The 21,570-nt window shown below is 43.7% G+C and overlaps 1 protein-coding gene across 1 annotated transcript in view; it reads left to right on the top strand.

Annotated features, from left to right (window-relative positions):
* The window catches only part of MEI1 (meiotic double-stranded break formation protein 1), a 576,193-nt gene that overhangs the window by 147,177 nt on the left and 407,446 nt on the right, over nucleotides 1–21,570 (top strand). The window contains exon 9 of the mRNA XM_089687729.1: nucleotides 11,126–11,242. Within this exon, the coding sequence (XP_089543855.1) occupies nucleotides 11,126–11,242 (117 nt within the window). The remainder of the gene's footprint in view (nucleotides 1–11,125; nucleotides 11,243–21,570) is intronic.

Genomic DNA, 21,570 nt, shown 5'->3' with positions numbered 1-21,570 from the left:
TCCCGCCATAAGTCGCTGGTCGCTGCCATAAGTCCCTGATCGCTGCCATAATTCGCTGATCGCCGCCATTATTAGTATAAAAAAACCCCTAAAAATCCCAGTATCTTTCCCGCCATTTGTAAACGCTATAACTTTCACGTAAACCAATTAATTTACACGTATTGGGTTTTTTTTTAGCAAAGACATGTCGCAGAATGCATTTTGGCAGACATTTATGACTAAATTTGATTTTTGCATTTTTTTTTTACTGGACATGTTTTATAGCAAAAAGTCCAAAATATTGTTTTTTTTTTTCTCAAAATTGTCAGCCTTTTTTTTTTTATAGCGCAAAAAATAAAAACCGCACAGGCGATCAAATACCACTGAAAGAAAACTCAATTTGTGGGGAAAAAAAGGATGTAAATTTCATTTATGTACCATATTGCATGACCGCGCAATTGTCCGTTAAACTAGTGCAGCGCTGCATAGCAGAAAAATGGCGTAAATTGCAGTATTTATACCATAGTTTGTAGACGCTATAACTTCCACACAAAGCAATCAATATACACTTATTGGGATTTTTTTTACCAAAAACATGGAGCAGAATACATTTTGGCCTAAATTTATAACCAACTTTGAGTTTACTATATATTTTTTATAGCTGAAAATAAAAAATATTGTTTTTCTTCAAAATTTTTGGCGTTTCTTTGTTTATAGCGTGAAAAATAAAAAGTGCACAGGTGATCAAATTACACCGAAAGAAAGCTCTATTTGTGTGAAAAAAAGGACGTAAATTTTGTTTGGGTGCAGCATTGCATGACCGCGCAATTATCAGTTGAATTAGTGCAGCGCCAAGTATCAAAAAGAGGCCTGGTCATTAAGGGGGGTAAATCCTCAGGAGCTCAAGTGGTTAACCTTAGTTTTCCTCAGCTTGGCTGAGGACTTAGCCCTCTTGCAAGACTCAACTACTTCCTCCTCTTCCATGGGAGAAGGGGTCCTACCGGACTCCCCATCCTCCCCCGAGAGGATCCCAAACTTATTTGTGGTGCACTCTTCCCCCTCCTCAAAGGAGGATATAGAGGAAGCAGGGGATAACACCACCTTACCCTTACCTTTCCCCACTACCGACCACCCATCCCCTTTACCTCCCTCACCTGATCCACCATCCCCAAGATCAAGAGCTGACAGCTCTCCCTTCCCTACAACCCCCTCAGGAATCAACACAACCCCCGCAGGGTCCTTGCAATGAGATGGGAGGAGCAACGGAGGTGGTACCATAGAAGGTGTCTTGGGCCCCTTCTTGGCCCCCCGAACCCCAGTTTCTCCAAGGAGGGGGGACAGGAATATTAGGAGTGGGGGTAGACAACACCGAAGGAGTACCTGGGGAGACACCAATACAGGGGGAGACTTCACAAGAAGGCAGGTACAGATACATTAGGGGTCACGGTAGATGCCACAGGTGCATCTGGGGCACCCGAGGCAGTAGAATCCCCAGGAGGAGGGGAAGATGACGCCTCACCCCTTTCCTCAGCCTCCATCCTATCAAGTTCCTCCATCAGGCCAGGTAAATTATGGAGGGCCTCTGGACATTTGTTGTATGAATGTCCTAGTTGCAGGCATAAATTGCAACGAATTTGGTTGCACTCACGGGCAGTGTGCCCAATCCCCTGACAGAGCGAACACTTTATGTCTTCACATGTGGCCGCAAAATGCCCTTTATTCCCACATTCATGGCAGACCTTGGGTTGCCCAGCATAAAATACTACTAATCGGCCTTTCCCTAGGAAAGCCGATGTGGGTAGGTGTTTGATTTGATTTCCTACCACATGCAGCCTTACTGTGGCTGCCCATCTGCCTGTCCAGATCCCTCTGTCATCCACAATTTTTTTAAGGGGGGCCAACACATCCCCAAATCTACTTAATCACACTGTGATGTCAGCAGGAGGAATGGATTAATTCCTGATCAGTATGGTGACAATTTTAACCAGCGCTTAGCGGGAGACCAGTTTTGGGACTAGCCCCTCCCACCTGGGGGTCCCCTTACACTCCCTTTCATACCTTATCCAGAAGGTGTCTAACCCCTCAGCTAGCTGGAACGAAATGTCATACTCCCCTGTCCTTATGGGAGCAATAAAGGCAAAAATATCGGATGCCTTAAATCCCATCTCCAAGACTCTGTCCACCACCTCTCTTCTGATGGGGGGGGGGCTCCTACCCTTCCACCTCAGCTGTACAACATTCCTCCTTTGTGCTTGGCTCCCTGATCCCCCACTCTGTACTTCAGGCTGAGCCACAGCACTCCGTCCCCCTCTTAAAGCAGCCAAATAGCTAAGGGCTTTACCTGCAGGGGGGGAGGGGGAGGAAGTGGGGGGAGACTCACCCCCTCACAGGGTCTGATACACATACATTTTCCACAGCATTTCCAGTAACCTTAGCATTTTCAGTAACCATAGTATTTCCAGGAACCTTAGCATTTTCAGTACCCATAGCATTCCCAGTACCCATAGCATTTCCAGTAACCTTAGCATTTTCAGTACCCATAGCATTTCCAGTAACCTTAGCATTTCCAGTACCCATAGCATTTCCAGTAACCTTAGCATTTTCAGTAACCATAGTATTTCCAGTACCCATAGTATTACCAGCAGCCATAGCATTTTTAGCAACTTTAGCATTTCCAGTAACCATAGCATTATCAGCAAACATAGCATTCTCAGTGATCACAGCATTCCCAATGACCACCACACTTCCAATAGCCACAGCACTATCAACAATTACTGGATCACCGGCTTTTTTACTTACAGTCCCCGACTGCTGATGTCCCCCCGGCTCTGCCGCCACTTCCTTTGGCAGCAGAGAACTGGGGATCCGTTCCAGCTTGACAAAGACAGACCTCTCCTTCATTCTCTGCATTGCCGGCTTGAAAACAATGCCCACCTCCTCCACCTCAGACTCCTCTGAGGTAAATGGAGGGGAGACTCCAACTCGAAGATAAACTGCAAACTGTCAGCGCTGCTACCAGAAGCCGCTTCCGCCTCCCACTCCGGCTGCTGCTGTTGCCTCAGCTGCTGAGCAGGGATGGATCCTCGTTCCTCCGTCTCTCCGGTCTGCACGCTCTCTCTGGCTTGCTCCGTGACACGCCCCTCTGCAGTCACCGGCGCGCCGGCCGTCTGATTGGCTGGCTCCGACTGCTCCCCGGAGGAAAGCTCCTCCCCAGGCTGTCCTCTCGCGGCGGCCACCGAGCGTTCCCGTGCCTGTCTCAAGCGCTCCTCGTTAGTGTATTTCTCCTTGAGGGCTCCAGTGGCTTGCTTCAGGGATGTAATTAAGGTAGTCTGCCGATGGACAGCCATTTCCATGTCATCCAGGTCTGGCCTCATGAGCTGTCTTTTGGTGTTCCAGACAGGCTCATAGCTGGATCTCTTTTTCTTTAGTTCCAAACGCATTTTCACCAGCCTCTCTTCCTCCTTCCTTATCCTGGCCACATGAGCCGTCCCACGCCCTCGATAGGCAACGTATAATTCCCCCGGTTTAGGGGCATTTCCCAGGTCCTCTACTTCCATGGGACTGGTACTGGTTCACCAGGGGAGGCCCCCCCACCCGGATCATGGCCGGGCTCAGTCATGGTTTGCTGGGCAAAGCCCAAAATTTTGCTCCAGGCCCAAATGAGGCCTCCAAGAGTATCAGAGCACTCACACACCACGCTGCTTGCAGTCAGGCTCAAAGTGTCCCACTCTAATCAGCTAATTAAGCCATAACACCTACAAAGGGTTCCTGAGCCTTCAAATGATCTCCCAGTCTGGTTCAGTAGGAATCACAATCATGCGAAAGACTGCTGACCTGACAGCTGTGCAGAAAACCATCATTGACATGCTCCATAATGAGGGAAAGCCTCAAGAGGTAATTGCAAAAGAAGTTGGATGTTCCCAAAGTGCTGATCAAAGCACATTAATAGAAAGTTATGTGGAAGGGAGAAGTGTGGAATAAAAAGGTGCTCAAAAAGCAGGGATGACCGCAGCCTGGAGAGGATTGTCAGGAAAAGGCCATTCAAAAGTGTTGGGGACTTTTATAAGGAGTGGACTGAGGCTGGAGTCAGTGCATCAAGAACCACCACGCACAGATGGATCCTGGACATGGGCTTCAAATGTTGTATTCCTCTTGTCAAGCCACTCCTGAACAACAAACAACGTCAGAAGCGTCTTACCTGGGCTAAAGAAAAACAGAACTGGTCTGTTGCTCAGTGGTCCAAAGTCCTCTTTTCTGATGAGAGCAACTTTTGCATCTCATTTGAAAACCAAGGACCCAGAGTATGGAGGAAGAATGGAGAGGCACACACTGCAAGATGCTTGAAGTCCAGTGTGAAGTTTCCACACTCTGTATTGATTTGGGGAGCCATGTCATCTGCTGGTGTTGGTCCACTGTGCTTCATTAAGTCCAGAGTCAATGCAGCCGTCTACCAGGAGATTTTGGAGCACTTCATGCTTCCTTCTGCAGACGAGCTTTATGGGGATGCTGACTTCATTTTCCAGCAGGACTTGGCACCTGCCCACACTGCCAAAAGCACCAAAACCTGGTTCAATGACGGCGGGATTACTGTGCTTGATTGGCCAGCAAACTCGCCTGACCTGAACCCCATAGAGAATCTATGGGGCATTGCCAAGAGAAAGATGAGACATGAGACCGAACAATTCAGAAGAGCTGAAGGCCGCTATTGAAGCATCCTGGTCTTCCATAACACCTCAGCAGTGCCACAGGCTGATAGCTTCCATGCCACGCCGCATTGAGGCAGTAATTGCTGCAAAAGGGGCCCAAACCAAGTACTGAGTACATATGCATGCTTATACTTTTTAGAGGTCCGATATTGTTCTATGTACAATCCTTGTTTTATTGATTGCATGCAATATTCTAATTTTCCCGAGATTGTGGATTTGGGGTTTTCATGAGCTGTAAGCCATAATCATCACAATTATGACAAATCATGACTTGAACTATCTTGCTTTGCATGTAATGAGTCTATCTCATATATTAGTGTCACCTTTTAAGTTGCATTACTGAAATAAATGAACTTTTGCACGATATTCAAATTTTTTGAGTTTCACCTGTATTTACTCGGCATACCATCATCTTTTATATTTTACCAAATAATTGTCCAACAAATGCATTAAAAGTAAAAAAAAAAAAAAAAAAAAAAAAATTGCGTTTGAAAAATCGCTGCGCGAGTACTATGTGACAGAAAAATTGAAGCACCCACCATTTTATTCACTAGGGTGTCTGCTTTAAAAAAATATATAATGTTTGGGGGTTTAAAGTAATTTCCTAGCAAAAAATACTGATTTTTTTTCATGGAAACAAAAAGTGTCAGAAAAGGCTTGGTCTTCAGGTGGTTAGAAGAGTGAATGATGTGTGGCATAAACTTCTTATGCTGGACATAAAATGCCCCCACCCCCCAAAACGACCCCTTTTTGGAAAGTAGACACCCCAAACTGTTTGCTGAGAGGCATGTTGAGGCAATAGAAGAATTTCTTTATTTACCACAAGTTTTTGGAAAATTACAAAAAAAAAATAAAATTTTTTTTACACAAAATTGTCCATTAAATGAGTTATTGTTCTCACATGCCATGGGTATATGTGGAATGACTCCCCATATTACATTCTGCTACTTCTCCTCAGTATGGGGGTACCACATGTGAGAGACATTATGGCAGTCTAGCCAGGTACAGGACCCCAAAATCCAATAAGCACCTTTGAACGGCTTTATTTCCTCATTACACTTCAAGACTACCTATCACAGTTTTGGAGGCCCTGAAATGCCAGGATAGCACCAAACCCCCCAAATGACCCCTTTTTGCAAAGTAGACACCCCAAGGAATTTGATAAGAAACATGGTGAGTATTTTGCAGATTTCGTTTTGTTGCCACAAGTTTTTGGGAAATTAAGAAAGAAAACAAAAACATGTTTTTTTCTTTTCTTTTTTTATATTTCAAAACCTTGTGAGAAAAATATTAGATCTGCAAAATACTCACCATGCCTCTTTTTAAATTACTTGGGGTGTCTACTTTTCAAAAAGGGGTCATTTGGTGCTATCCTGGCATTTCAGGGCCTCCGAAACAGTGATAGGTAGTGAGGAAGTGAAATAAGGAAGTTACGCACCGTCAGGCTTTCAAAGTGGTCATTGGATTTCAGGTTCCTGTATGTGGCTAGGCTCCTAAAAAGTCTCATACATGTGGTATCTCCATACTCGGTAGAAGTAGCAGAATGTATTTTGGGGTGTAATTCCACATATACCCATGGCTTGTTTGAGCAATATATCATTTAAATGACAACTTTGTGTAAGAAAAAAAAAAAAAAATGTTTTTGTCATTTTCCAAAAACGTGTGGAAAATAAATAAATCTTCCATGGACTCAATATGCCTCTCAGCAGATAGCTTAGGGTGTCTACTTTCCGAAAAGGGGTCATTTGGGGGTATTTGTACTGTCCTGGTATTTTAGCACCTCAAGAAATGTGATGGGCAGTCAGCAACTAAAAACTGTAAATTCCGTTATCTATACCATAGTTTGTAGACACTATAACTTTCACACAAAGCAATCAATATACACTTATTGGGATGTTTTTAACAAAAAACATGTAACAGAATACATTTTGGCCTAAATGAATGATAAAATTTGAGTTTTTGGATATTTTTTTGACAGAAATGAGAAAATATCCTTCTTTTTTTAATTGTTTTTTCAAAAAAAAAATTTTCAAAACTTTTTTTGTTTATATCGCCTAAAATAAAATGCACACAGGTGATCAAATGCCAAAGAAAGAAAGCTCTATTTGTGTGAAAAAAAGGATGTAAATTTTATTGCATGACTGCGCAATTGTCAGTTAAACTAGTGCAGTGCTGTATAGCAAAAAAAATGGCGTAAATTGCTGTATCTATACCATAGTTTGTAGACGGCATAACTTTCACACAAAGCAATCAATATACACTTCTTGGGATTTTTTTTACCAAAAACATGTAGCAGAATACATTTTGGCCTAAATTTATGGCTAACTTTGGGTTTACTATATATTTTTATAGCTGAAAGTAAAATATATTGTTTTTCTTCAAAGTTTTCTAGCTTTTTTTGTTTATAGCACGAAAAATAAAAAGCGCACAGGTGATCAAATACCACCAAAAGAAAGCTCTATTTGTGTGAAAAAAGGACATAAACTTTGCTTGGGTCCAGCATTGCATGACTGTGCAAATATCAGTTGAAATAGTGCAGCGCCGAATAGCAAAAAGAAGGCCTGGTCATTAAGGGGGGTAAATCCTCTGGAGGGAATGGTTAACAGAAGTAATCAGATGATCATCCATTTACATCCGCTAGTCCATAGACATACATGGGTGTCCGTTTTTCATCCGTAAATGGACAGATAAAAAACGGACCTACGGAATGCCTGTGTGAAAGGTGCCTTAGTTCTCATTCATATGGGTGAACTTTGGCTTACACTTCTGTAACACAGGTGTTCGTGCATCCAAATGCAGGTAGTCATATTCATGTCATTTGGTACACAGTGGTTGCATGGACACAACCGTTGCTCCCAATTTGACATACTTCTTGGTGTGGGTACGTGTCCCTGAATGCAGACAATGTGAGCTTAGGGACATGCACCCACACAAACCCACACAGATGTCAGATTGGAAGCAGTGGTTGTGTCCATGCAAACACTGTATCCCAAATGACATGAATAGGACTGCCTGCATGTGGATGCACGAACAGCTGTGTTACAAAAGTATGAGCATGTAAGTACCTGCACGCAGCTTCACAGAACACCTATACATCCCATATATGCTCATGTGAACGAGGCCTTATTGCCTTATTGCCAGCATATACTTAATGCTCCTTCGCTCCCCTACTGCTCTATTCTGTACTGAGACCAGAAGGAAATACCTTTTACTTCTCAGGATAGAAGAGTAAATGATTCACTATGAGAGAGTGCTGGACAATCACTGTCACTTAAGGAGTCCTTACTATGTGTAAAATAAAACTTTGTGACCTGTTGTTGTCCTGCTGGAAGGTGAACCTCCGCCCCAGTCTCAAGTCTTTTGCAGACTCTAAAGAGTGCCCTGTATTTGGCTCCATCCATCTTCCCATCAACTCTGACCAGCTTCCCTGTCCCTGCTGAAGAAAAGTATCCCCACAATATGATGCTGCCACCACCATGTTTCACGGTGGGCATGGTGTGTTCAGGGTCTTAGTTTTCCGCCACACATAGCATTTTGCTTTTAGGCCAAAAAAAAATGTTTGCTGTGTCCCACACATGGCTTCTCGCAAACTGCAAATGGAATTTCTGATATTTTTCTTTCAACAATGGCTTTCTTCTTGTCACTCTTCCATAAAGGGCAGATTTGTGGAGTACACGACTAACAGTTGTCCTGTGGACAGATTCTCCCACCTGAGCTATGGATCTCTGCAGCTCCTCCAGAGTTACCATGGGCCTCTTGGCTGCTTTTCTGTTTATTGCTCTCTTTGCCTGGCCTGTCAGTTTAGGTGGACAGCCATGTCTTGGTAGGTTTGCAGTTGTGCCATACTCTCTCCACTTTTGGATGATGTATTGAACAGTGCTCCATGAGATGTTCAATGCTTGGGATATTTGTTTATAACCTAACCCTGCTTTACACTTCCCCACAACTTTATCTCTGACCTGTCTGGTGTATTCCTTGGCCTTCATGATGCTGTTTGTTCATTAATGTTCTCTAACAAACCTCTGAGGGCTTCACAGGACATACTGTGATTAAATTTCACACAGGTGGACTCTATTTACTAATTAGGTGACTTCTGAAGGCAATTGGAATTGGTTCCATTATATTTTAGTTAGGGGTATCAGAGTAAAGGGGACTGAATACAAATGCATGCCACGCTTTTTATATATTTATTTGTAAAAACGTTTGAAAACCATTTATCATTTTCCTTCCACTTTACAATTATGTGCCACTTTGTGTTGGTCTATCACATAAAATCCCAATTAAATGCATTTACTGTATGTTTTTGGTTGTAACATGACAAAATGTGGAAAATTTCAAGCGGTATGAATCCTGTTTCATGGCACTGTATCATGCAGAAGCAGGTCAGATTTCCATCTGAGTCAGCAATGTCCATACATTTCAGATGAGTCAGCAATAAGGTCAGGCACAAGTTCAGGGTCAAGAATTGTAGGAATACTGACTAAAAGACCATTCAGCAATGAACCTATGCAGAACGCAGGTTTAAATAGCTTGCTTAGTGCCTAACAGAGGGTAAGTATATACTACTTGGGGGGGGGGGGGTATGTGAACCTGTTGCTCTGCCCTGCAGGACCTGCAGTGCATCTGCCTCTTTTTATGTACTTTTTTTAAACCAGTTCAAATATCACATCTCTATATTCATTATGGACCAGAGCAATTTTTACATTTCTGTTTTGGATCTACTAATTCAGCAATAATTTTGTTATTAGTTAAAACGATACTAAAGCTTTTTTTTTATTAAATAACAAACATGTCTATACTTACCTGCTCTTCACAGTGGTTTTGCACAGAGCAGTCTAGATCCTCTTCCTTTTTGGTCCCCACCAACGCTACTGGCTCCTCCCCTATCTATCAGTGCCGCCAGAGAAAGTAGTTCGCCCTGAGGGCACTGTTGCCTGCTCATCCCCAAGATGCTGCTGTATGTGTCCATTGACACATAGAGCCACGGCTCGCCCCCTCACCTCCTCATTGGCTCACTGGCTGTGATTGACAGCAGCCGGAGCCAATTGGCTCCCGCCGCTGTCTCAGCCAATGAGGAGGAAGCTCCCCAGACAGCAGAAGCTGTTGAGAACACCAACACCACTGGATCAGAAGGGGCTCCAGTAAGGATTGGGGGGGGGGGGGGCACTGCACACAGAAGGTTTTTTACCTTCATGCAGAGAATACAGTGGGGATCGAAAGTTTGGGCACCCCAGCTAAAAATTTAACTTTAACTTCCACTGTTCCTGATGACTGCCATTTCTTAATTACATTCCGAACAGAGGATATTGACATCTGAAAACGCTTTGCTATCTTCTTATAGCCTTCTCCAGCTTTGTGAGCGTCAACTATTTTCAGTTTCAGTTTTCTAGACAACTGCTTAGAAGAACCCATGGTGCTGATTGTTGGGGCAAGGTCAGATGAGTCTGGGAATTTAAAACCTTTGAGATTGACATCACCTGGTCTTCCCAGACGATGATTGAGAACAATCCATGACACTGGCAGGTCTCAGCTTTGCAAAGGGGGCAGTGCATGCTATAAATTCTGCAGGGTGCCCAAACTTTTGCAGACGCCATTTTTTTGTTTTCTGTTATTTTGAAAGTGTAAATGATAGAAATAAAATCTAACTTTTGTTGCCATATTATAAGAATGTCTAATCTGTAATTTGATGCCTTTTGGAGATTTTTCCATCTTTCCTTGGCTTCTTTATGCACATTAATACAAATGTTTAGCTGGGGTGCCCAAACTTTCGATCCCCACTGTACATGAACGTAAAAAACCTTGAGCCTTTAGAACCACTTTAAGGTTGCAAATACATATATTGCAAGTCAAGTCCTAACAAAACTAAGAAATGTATTCTACTTTTACAGAGCTAATTTTAAAAACAACTTGTGTTTTATAGGTAGGGTATATCGATTATATTCTATAATGTGTTCCATTTATAATGACACTAAAGTTATGATCCTGGTACAAAACACATTTTAATGGTATAAACAATATTTTTAACTTTGCACAATTTTTCTGCAATACAAAATTAACAAACCGAAATAAAAGTAAAAATATTATTGGTAAAAAAGATAAAACATTTTTTTTTAAAATAGCAGTAAAATAATAGCGAAGGGGAGGAAGGAGTCAGTTACCATTAATTAAGGTTACTTAAAGTGACATCATATGCACAGCAGAGGTCGTATTTTTGATCTGTAGATGAATTAAACAGTAAATACAATATGTGCTGAATGTGACAGAGATTTGACCATGCACATTTACATCAAGCATATCTTAAAGAACACTAATTTAGGTCATTTGGATTTTTATCTCCTTGTTTGATTTAAAGCTATCTCAATGCAAATATATAAATTATTGTGACAAATATTTGTTTACCATGTATGCTATGAATATAACATAGGTTTTTAACTTTTCAGAGTTTTTATTTGAAAATATTTTAAGCAGAAGTGAAGTTCTGATCTGGTCAATATACTGTTGCTTGCTTCTTATGACAGAGGAGAAGCTTTTCTTCACTAAAGGTCACACGGCATATGGTATGATGACAATCATGATTTTTGATTTTTATTATCTTTAATACATGTTTTTATAACTTGTGATTCTTGCTTAGCATCTCATGCAAGTTTTTTTCCCTTGTCTTTATAGCATATGGCTTTGGTTAGCACACTTTCGTAAGCAATAATTTCAAGTTTACTAACACTAATTTTAATGAATTTTAGAGAATTACTGCCTTAAAGTGAGCACATACGTGAGCTTAAATTAATCAAACTAATACAACGTCTGTACAGTAGGCAATATGAAGTGCCTGCCCTGCTCCTACCTAACTTTCTCACCCTGCTTCCTTGGCTCGCTGTCAGGACCCCCTAATCATCCTATGCAAACAGACACTTTGACAGTTAGCATTTGAATAGGACTATGCATGTCCCTGTGCTCTCACATTACAGTTCTTAGGCATGAATTGATGCTCAGGCACATTAGTGTAGCGCTACCACCTTAAGTGTATTATTTTGGGTTCCCTGTTGGTCCTGAGCCAGTTTTGTAAGCATAGCCCCTGCTGACATCACCGTGAAACCTTGACTAGGAGAAGCCCCTGGCTTTGAACCACAAAATAATCACACAGTTTAAGGTGAAAAATACTCTGATTGTATTGAGGTCAGGGTATAGGTAGGGCAAGCACAAAATGAATGACAATAAATGTGCACAAAAATTAAACACTCTAAAAGTGTCCTGTAGGACCAGTGTTTACACATCATTTCCAGAACTGAGATATCATTCCCCAAGTGAGTTAAAGTAGGTTATCATGATACTGTGATAACTAATTTTTGGGTTTTCAATAGCTGGAAACAGGGTTTAACTCTAGAGATGAATTCTTATAAACAATAATGTCCCTTTTAGTATCTCATCAAGGAATGGCAACAAATCTTCTGTGTGCTTGATGGGACCCTAGTTGGTGCACATTAAGGTTGAGATCCTTTTTTCTCTAAGAGCAAGATTTCCTCAATATAGTACAGCAGCAGAAAGATTCCCCTTAGAGTGGTGTTGAAAACTGGGTAAGGTCTCTTTAACACAGAAGATGAATGCAAGAATTTGCTAAAGTTGAAGAAAGGGATGGAAGCAGACTGCAGTAGTTTGAACTCCTACAGGTGGTGAACTAGTCTGGTGAAGCAAGTTCCTTTACAGCTGCAAGAGGCTTGAAATTAGATACTAAGTGTAATCCTGTCTGCAGGGAGCACCTGCTCTAGCAAGAGTCCTATGGTTTAACCACCTCACATCTGGCCGTTGTATATAAACGGCCGGAAGTTGGCAGTGCAGGGGTGGGTGGCCAATTATAAACAGCCTCCCACTCCCTGCTTGTGCGTGCTCCCTGGGAGTGAGCAGCACCGCGATCCAGTGCCCGCCGTGTCCTCCGGACACAGTGGAACACCGATCGTCGTATGGGACCCCTGTGTGAGGTCCCGATCATGTGATCACTGATTGGCCAATCAGTGAGCACATGCAGAGTAGTAAGCAAGATGTCACTTCTGACATCATTGCTTACTACGTGTGAAATCTGTGAATGATCACAGAGGTCACATGGTACAAGGCTATTCACAACAGCCTTGTACCATGAGACAAGCTGTGACCAATCACAGCTCACACAGTAGTTCTCAATGGCTGCAAGAATGCAGTCAGAGAGAAGGAGAAATGATTGCTTTTGCAGCCTTTATGGGCAACTGCGCAATTGTCATTCAAAGTGTGATAGCACTGAAAGTTGAAAATTGGCCTGGACAGGAAGGGGGTAAAAGTGTCCGGATTTGAAGTGGTTAAGAATAGTAGCGAGATCTTAAAGCAGTAGGTCACAGTACTACATGGGCTAAGCCAGGGGTAGGCAACCTTAAAGAGTTGGAGATGTACCTGAACAACAGGGAAGAAGTCAAAGGTCACCGGGCACATTGTCACCTCCTGTTTGAAACCCCTTTTTGCTATACTACCGTGTCACAAATGCATGCATTGCATGGCAAACATGGGTTTAAATCAGGTGGTGGTGGGGCAACATACCTTTTCACCACCTGTCAAACACAATCAGATCGCTTTTCAGAGAAGCAGCAGTGCATACTGCACCTGTGAATGAGCCCTTATTTGCATTTCACAGCAGTACCATGAGGGCTCGTTCAAACGTAAAGCTTGGGGTGGTAAAACCGTGCAGTTGAGCCGCCCTCAATCCCTACCCTCTTACACATGCCGCAGCAGGAATGAAACCCCCTGTTGTTTTTTGTGGGTGCTACCGCCTGTGGACCATGACCCATTCAAGTAAATGGGGCCACCCTGCAATCGCCCTGCAACTGCATGCTTCTGCAGGGTCCAAGGGGTTAAAACAGGGGTGAGAAAGCAACACAACGCTGCCTGCTTTAGGCTCCATGCACACTGGGCATTTTAATAACGCTGGTAATGTTAGCTGTATAAAGTCACATTAAAAATTTAAGTTTTTCCATTAGCATTTAGCCACGTTTTTTCGCGTTTTTTTTTTTTTTTACAAAAAATTTTTTTTGGTAAAAGAAAGTCCAAAAATGCCAGTTTCCCATGATTTACCACAGTTTTCAGCGTTAGAGCGTTTTTACCGCTAAAAAACTAGAAACCCACTAGTCCTGGGGTTTTTTTCGAACCAAAAAATGCCCCTGCCAAAAAACATTGATTACAGTCTGTTTGCATGAACACATAGGATAACATGCTGGGGGTTTACTGGCTGTAGAAAAAAAATCAAAAGCCAAAAACAGCAGCTGTGAAAACATCTAGTATGCATGAGGACTTAACCCCTTGTTTGCTGTACTACACAAGGCTGCAGGGCACTTGCAAAACCACCTCAGTCACTTGACTGAGTCATGCTTGGCAGGTGCTACACCCATCAACCATGACAGGGCACATAACTTTTACTGTGGCTGTGACATGCATACACCCCTGGCCACTGTAGCTAAAGCACGTGCGGTTGGGGTTTTACCACCCCTCAAACTGCAAATGTAAATGAACCCTTACTGTTCTGAGCCCCCTATAAGGCTGCTTTCACACTGATATGCTATGGCAGGGCTTGAAAAAGCCGCTCGCCCCCTCGCCAAATGCAAGGAGAAATTCCTCTGTGGTGTGCGGCGAGCAGCGAGCACAGATGAAGCATGGAGCGACTGCACCTGTGCTCCAAGCCTCATTGTGAAGCCGAGTTCCGGTTTACAACTTCCAGTTTCTGGCTTCTGCGGCACCGCCGCTGAGGGGACAGGTGCAGGAGAGGTCCGCTCTCCTCCGCTGAGAGGAGACACCCTCTCCACCGCCACGGGGGACTCAGAGGGACTAGGAGTAAGTACTGTATACAACATGTCATATCACTATAATACTCAGTAATGTATATCCCAGCTCCCCTGTACTCCATTATAGTGATATGACATATATACAGTAATGTATATCCCAGCTCCCCTGTACTCTATTATAGTGATGACATGTATACAGTAATGATTACTGTATACATGTCATATCACTATAATGGAGTACAGGGGAGCTGGGATATACATTACTGTGTACAGGTTTATATTTTTGACTCTTTATTCTAAAGAAAAATTTAATTCCATAAGCTTTAAGAGGGCGTGGTTAGGGGCAGGGTTTGGGCCGGGCCGGGCCGGGCCGGGCTGGGGGTGGGGTTGGGGGCGGACCTGTGCAAGGCTGGGTGGGGCAACTGGTGGAGAGTAACTGGCTAGTAGGTCTGGACTCGAAATTTTAACCCCTGTGCTATGGTTTACCTGCACCACGGGTGCAGCGCAGTGCATCTGCGACTTTCCTGGGTTCTCTGTGTTTTGCCATAGACTTCTATTATATCCTGCGCTTTCAGAAAGTACACCAAACTTGCAGAATATAATAGGAGTCTATGGCTAAGCACAGCAAATCTGCAAGAAAGCTGCAGGTACCCGTGGTATGGGTAAACCGCAGCGCATCAGGGTAAAAGCATCCCTATACTATTATGCCCACTGTATTGCTTCACACTGACCTGAAGATCTCTTCTTTCCTGCTGCTGGCACCACTCTGGAGACCACTAGGTGGGAAAAGAGGTGGAGTGCAGTTGGTATCACTCCGCATGGGACAGAAGCCAGCACTACAGAGGAGGCACTGGCTTATGTGGCTCTTGCTCCCTACTACAACTCCAACTTTACAAGTAGTCCCTCTGCATTGCACTCTGATGCCCTGGGATGGTAGGTCAGCAAGCCCAGGCTGTGATATACCAGTCACCTGGCTGCGATTTACTGGTAGATCATGATCTACGGGTTGCTGAGGCAGTCTGTGTCTCAATGTGATAAACTGTGGTGTAAGGTATACTAAACTGTAACACTTTCAACTTGTGTTGATCTGGCTTATGGAACCCTCTTACCCAGTCTGTAGTATTTGTCATTGTCTCTTTGTTGGGGGGGGGGCTCATGTTCTCATGATCCATCTGCCGAAGAAGCGATGACAGAACTACGATCTGCCTATCTGCAGGATTGACTGTCCTGCTTGCAGCCCCTCTTACCTTCTCCATGATGCGGCTCGATCCAGCCTGGATCCCCGGAGTCCCTCACTGCCTTCTCCACATACACGTCCTCAGCCTTTCACCATCTACTTCCTTCCTTCCTGGAAAATTCCCAGGCTTCTGAATATATAAGCTTCCGCCCCCTTGATAGCTCTTCTGGGAAATGTAGTCTGTTTACTCTTTGTCTGAGTACAGAAGTCCTCCTATCAGCATACAAGTTCAACAAGACTTTGATTTGCTTCATTAAAGTCTGAATTATTAAACCGCAGAACACTGCCATCTTGTTGTTAATTAACGTCCTCTAATCAGTATTAGTGCAGTGTTTTTAAAGTGGTTCTAAAAGCTCAAGGTTTTTTTACCTTCAAGAATTCAAAACCTTCAAACCATCGATCCAGCGATGTGCACTGGAGTCTCAGCTATTCCGGGATTTCCTCTTCTCATTGGCTGAGACAGAAGTGGGAGCCATTGGCTCCTACTGCTGTCAATCACAGCCAGTGAGCCAATAGGAAGAGAGAGGGGGCCAAGCCGTGGATCCATGTGTGAATGGACACACGAAACAGCGGGTGTCCCCATAGCAAGCTGCTTCCTGTGGGGGTACCCCACAGGAGGGAGGGGCCAGAAGAGCCTGCGGGGGACCTGAGGAGGATCCAGGCTGCTCTTTGCAAAACCACTGCACACAGCAGGTAAGTATGACATGTTTGTAATTTTTTCTTTAAAAAAAATAAGCCTTTAGAATCACTTTAAAGTCTTTGTTCTCTAAAGAACTAACAAATCAACCCAACAGTGTTTGAAATAACTTAAATAATTGACTTAGATATAACTTTATCAATCAGGAGGAACAATAATTGATGTGTTAATTATGGAGCAAATTTAACAAAAAGGAATCCCAGCAAGGGTTAGGAGACTCTAGCTGATTCTGAGGAAGGGTCATTGTTCTAAAAACTTCTTCCTTGATGGTGTCAGCAAGAGGGCTTGCAGACTCTAGGATACACTACACTGTACTAAGCATAGGAGCTATGAGAGTTCTTTGACTAGCATGGAATGCTTCTTCTGAGCTGTTACCCAGAGTGTCATAAGTTAATCTTTTGGGTGGCTTTAACTTTCTCCTTTCTCTATGTTCAGTATGAAGAATGACTTCATCTTCTGCCTCTGAGGCCTTTCCCTCCTGTTCCAACACATTCTGTGAGTCTCTCCTAGCCACAGGCTCCATTAAATCCTCCATTTTGACACATCCTGGAAAGTTTGATTTAGATTCAGGAAGGTTATAGTCACTAGGGCCTGAGTCTAACTGATGGATTGGCTCAACAAATCCTGAAAAGTCTTGTTCAGAAAGGTTAGAGACATTAGGGCTTGAGTCTAACTGGTAGACTCGAACTGGAGGATGGTTTCAAAAGACTGTCTTTGGTGACAGATAAGATTGGCCACCAGTCGAAACCCACCTAAACTCCCTCTTCCTCTTCAATCCCCTCCTCTTCTGAAGTTTGAGTAGGACAGGGAGGAGATGGGGAGGGCTGGAGTTGGTGAGTCTCACCAGCGGCGGGGTCTTCAGTTGAAGTTGGAATCCTCACAGCATCAGATAGGGGCAGCAGAAGGTTCCGGTGCCATGATTTCACTGGACCCCTCTTCCCTTCTGGCTGAATTTGATAGACTGGAAAGTTTGGTAATGACTTCTAGCAGACTGCTATTTTGTGTTTCCTGGGACTTCAAGGTTTCTCAATAGCACTCAATCCCCTGGCTACAAGTCTTGCAATTTTTCCCTAGAGTCATAGTGTTGCTTGTTCCTCCGTTCCACCACTTTGGGAGCCTGCCTTCCTTTGCGATGTAGACGCAAGTGTCAAGGTCCTACCTTTTCCCTGAGGTTATGTTACTCCATGTGCTGGCGTCCATCTTGGATTCTGCTATGCATGGTGGGAATCCTTTTATGCCTTCAGGTCTCTGAGGTCCACCCCCCAGAGGGGCGTGGCTGATGACATATAAGCCTGTGGCCCGCACATGCTCTTTGCACTTGTGTCTTTGTGTTGCTATTACTCTGTTCTGACTCTCGTGACTCTCCTGGTATCTGATTCGGCTTGTGACTTGACTATTCTTTGTATTCTCCTTTGATCTGACCCTCTGTTGCTGAACCCGGCTCGTGACCTGTGATTCTCGTCTGCTGTCCTGTACTGTTTTGTCCTGTTGTTGTTGACCCCGGCCTGTCTGACTACTCTTTTGTCTCTTCCACCAGCTACACTCCATTGGCGGCGGCCATTACCGCAGCTGAGGTGTCTCGGGGGCCGCGACCTGGTTCCTGGCTGCGTCAAGTCCATCCCCACCATCAGGGGCCCTGGTGAAGGGCAGCCTGGGACTTAGGCTCCGCGCCCTGAGGGACTTCAGTCTGTGGGTGGTGGTTGTCGTCAGCCAGTGCGTTACATTGTTAGGCCTGCCTGTCCGTTCCTCGGCTCCTGCCCTGACAGCAAGGTAATCAGGGCTGTATCAAAGGCTAGATCTACAGGTATTTTTGCCTCCTGTCCAATCATTAAGCGTTAAGGTGAATAGCCCGTAGCATAATTTTTGGTGCTGTTGTATGCATGCACCACTGCAGCAATATGCTGACTCCACTGTTGCTTCTTCTTCAGGGGCAAGGTACCAAGTATGTTTAGGAGCGTTCGGTTGAACTGCTCCAGTTGAGGATTGCCTTGAGGGTGATAGGGAGTAGTTCCAGATTTTTTTTATACCCTAGAGGGTAAATAGTTCCCTAATCAGCTTTCTCTCAAAGTCTCTGCCCTGAGCTGAGTGAATCCACTGTGGAAGTCCATAGTGCACAAAGAATTTATCTATAAAAACTGTGGCTACTGTGGAGGTATGTTGATTTTTTGTAGCGAATGCCTGAGCGTATCTAGTGAAGTGGTCATTTACCACTAAGACAATTCCCTGTCTGCTAGAATCTGGCTTTGAACACAGGAAATCAATATACATCAACTCCATTGGTCCCTGACTCTGGAGGTGGCCCATCGAGGCAGCATGTTTGGGCAAGATTTTCCTCTGCATACAGTACAGCAGCATTCCTCTACTTCCAACTTCATTCAAGGCCAGTAGAATCGATCCCTCATTAATAGGAAAGTCCTTTCTGGTCATAGATACCCATGCTCATCATGCAATGACTTCAACACTGTTTTCCTGAACTGGGAAGGCAAAAAGAGTTGCCCTAGACCATCACTTTGGTCTGAGGGGCCCCTTTGGTAGATCATCTTGCTCCTCAGTTTCAACATATACAGCTATCTATGGATGACCTTGGTGTCCAGGGGATCATCTACCAAGAGCAGACTATACTGCGCCGCTGAAAGAAATCTTTTTGTCAACTGACAGAGAGGATCTTGATTCTGGGCTTCCTGCAAGTCTTTTGTAGTGAGTTGAGGTAGTTTCTCACCCTTCATATTCGACACATTACAATAGTATTGGGGGATGTAGGCACTTTGCGCTCCCACAACTTCAGCGTAAACTATCCCCTTAGCAATATATTCAGTGCCTTGGCTCATTGCCTGCATTTCCTCCTGGGACACTTGCAACCACTTGGGCTCTATAGCCCTGGTGCCATGAGGTCTTCTAGATAGGGCATTCACATCCTTAATTCCCACTAATACTTTAGACTGAAATGAAATCAGAGCCAGCCACTGGTGCCCCATGACATCTAACTTGGTTGTGGTCAGCACATAGTCAGTGGATTGTTGTGGGTCTTCACTAAGTACTCGGTCCCATACAGGTAATCTTTCAGTCTATCCATAACTGCCCACTTCAAAAGGAACTTCAGCTTATGAGTCGGGTTGCTTCTCTCAGCAGAAGAAAGACTGGGGCTTGTGAACACCACGAGCCAAAGTAGTCCAGCATGTTCTTAATACAACATGGCCCCAAGGCCCTCTTGACTGGATTTTACATGTAATTTATAAGGCTTGGAAGGATCCACATAAGCCAACACGAGTCAGACATTGCTTCAACTTGATGAATGCCTGTTAACACTTTTGAGTCGACTGCCCACTGATGGGATCATGGGGCTTCCTTGGGCCATTTGTCGGAAGGGCCTTAACAGTTCTGCTGGCTTCTCCTTCAGTATTCTTCAGTAGTTCTGTGAGAGGTGCAGCAGTCTTTGCAAACCCCTCAATGAATTGGTGATAACACGAACAGAACCTCAGGAACAATCTCAGTTCAGCGACATTGTTGGGTCGGAGCCACGTGGTCATGGCTTCAATCTTTTCTGGGGTCTGTGGCCACTCCTTTGGCTGATGCCACATGTTCCAGGTAGATGACAGAGGTCCGGTAAACCTGGCACTTCTCCAGTGACATATTCAATCCCTCATCATGAAGCCATTGAAATGCCTTTTCCAGCCGCTCTTCATGCTTTTCCAAAGTTCTTCAAAACATAATTATATCATCCAGACATACCAGAACCATGATGAAATTCATATTCCCCACCGTGCACTTCATCATTCTATGGAAAGTGTTGGGTGCCCCAGACAGACCCTGAGGCATGCAGTTGAACTTGAAGAATCCCAGCAAACTGACAATAGCAGTCTTTTTGCTGTCTTTGGGATGCATTGGGAATTGGTAATTCCCACTCTGCAGGTCCCAGACACTAAACTATTTGGCTTCCGACAGACACTGCAACACATCCTCAATTCTGGGGGTGGTGTATTGATCTGGAATGGTTTGTTTGTTTAGAGTCCTGTAATCAATACAAATTTGCAGAGTGCCATTCTTATTTCGCACTACTATAATGGGGGAAGCATAGGGACTCTTGGGTTCCTGAATGCTTTTGGCTCTTTTTAGCTCCACGTGTTGCTCTCTAAGGTCTTTCAGATCCCCTAAGGCAGTGATGGCAAACCTTTTTGAGCCCGAGTGCCCAAACTGCAACCCAAAACCAACTTATTTCTTTCAAAGTGCCAACACTGCAATGAAACCTGAATATCGAGCTTTTGGCTTAGAAAAAACAACTCGTACAGTAGTGCAAACTAATTAACAGCTTTTGTCTTAAAAGAAAAACACAATAACAGAGCTTTCAATTATACAGTTTTTTTTATTGAAAAAAACATCAACTCTACGTGTGCATGTATTTTTGGTTAAGAATGCATTTGCTTAGCACTGGTAAGGATGCATTTGCTGAGCACTGGTTAGAATGCATTTGCTGAGCACTTGTAAGGATGCATTGCTGAACTTGTATTGGGCCTTACTCTGGGTTCTTTCCCTGTTTCTACAGGTGTTGCATTAGTAAAAGTTAAAGTCAGTCTATATTAGGGTGAGCCAGATCAACAAGAAAACTAAACTTGCTTAACACAGAAACAACACCTAAACTTGTGTCTTGGACTGCATACACTGCATTAGGTAAAAGTTGTCATTTGGCATGCTTTTGCACAATTAATGTGATTTTTGTTGTTGTATGGATGCTGATAATTTGTCAAACCTTGGCTCATACTCCGTTAGTTTGAGAGCAACACATACAGCACTCAGGTCATCTGTTAGTCTGTTTCTGGCATCACATTTGATATAATTCAAAGCTGAAAACAGCTGCTCACAAGCATAAGATGACCCAAACAAAGTAAGAAAAGCAATCCCAAGTGCTTTCATTGACTTAAAATTATTTCGCAGAGAATTCCACACTTTAAGTATTTCATTTTCCGAACTACCAACTGTGCTGTCCTTTGTCATCCCTTCACACGCTATCTTTTCAAGTGTTGCACGCAGCTCAAAGAATTTATTTTTCCAGATAGAGCTTTCTTGAAATTCCAGTAGCTCCATTTCCAGATTTTCTAAATCTAACCAGAGTAAGCAGGAAAGATCAAGCTCTTCAAATTTGGCTTTATCTGGAGAAGTAAG

The sequence above is a fragment of the Staurois parvus genome, unplaced genomic scaffold (assembly GCF_062004578.1).
Source record: "Staurois parvus isolate SC_StPar_1 unplaced genomic scaffold, SC_StPar_1.0 ptg000436l, whole genome shotgun sequence".
NCBI lineage: Eukaryota > Metazoa > Chordata > Amphibia > Anura > Ranidae > Staurois > Staurois parvus.
This window is presented reverse-complemented; position numbering and strand designations above follow the sequence as displayed.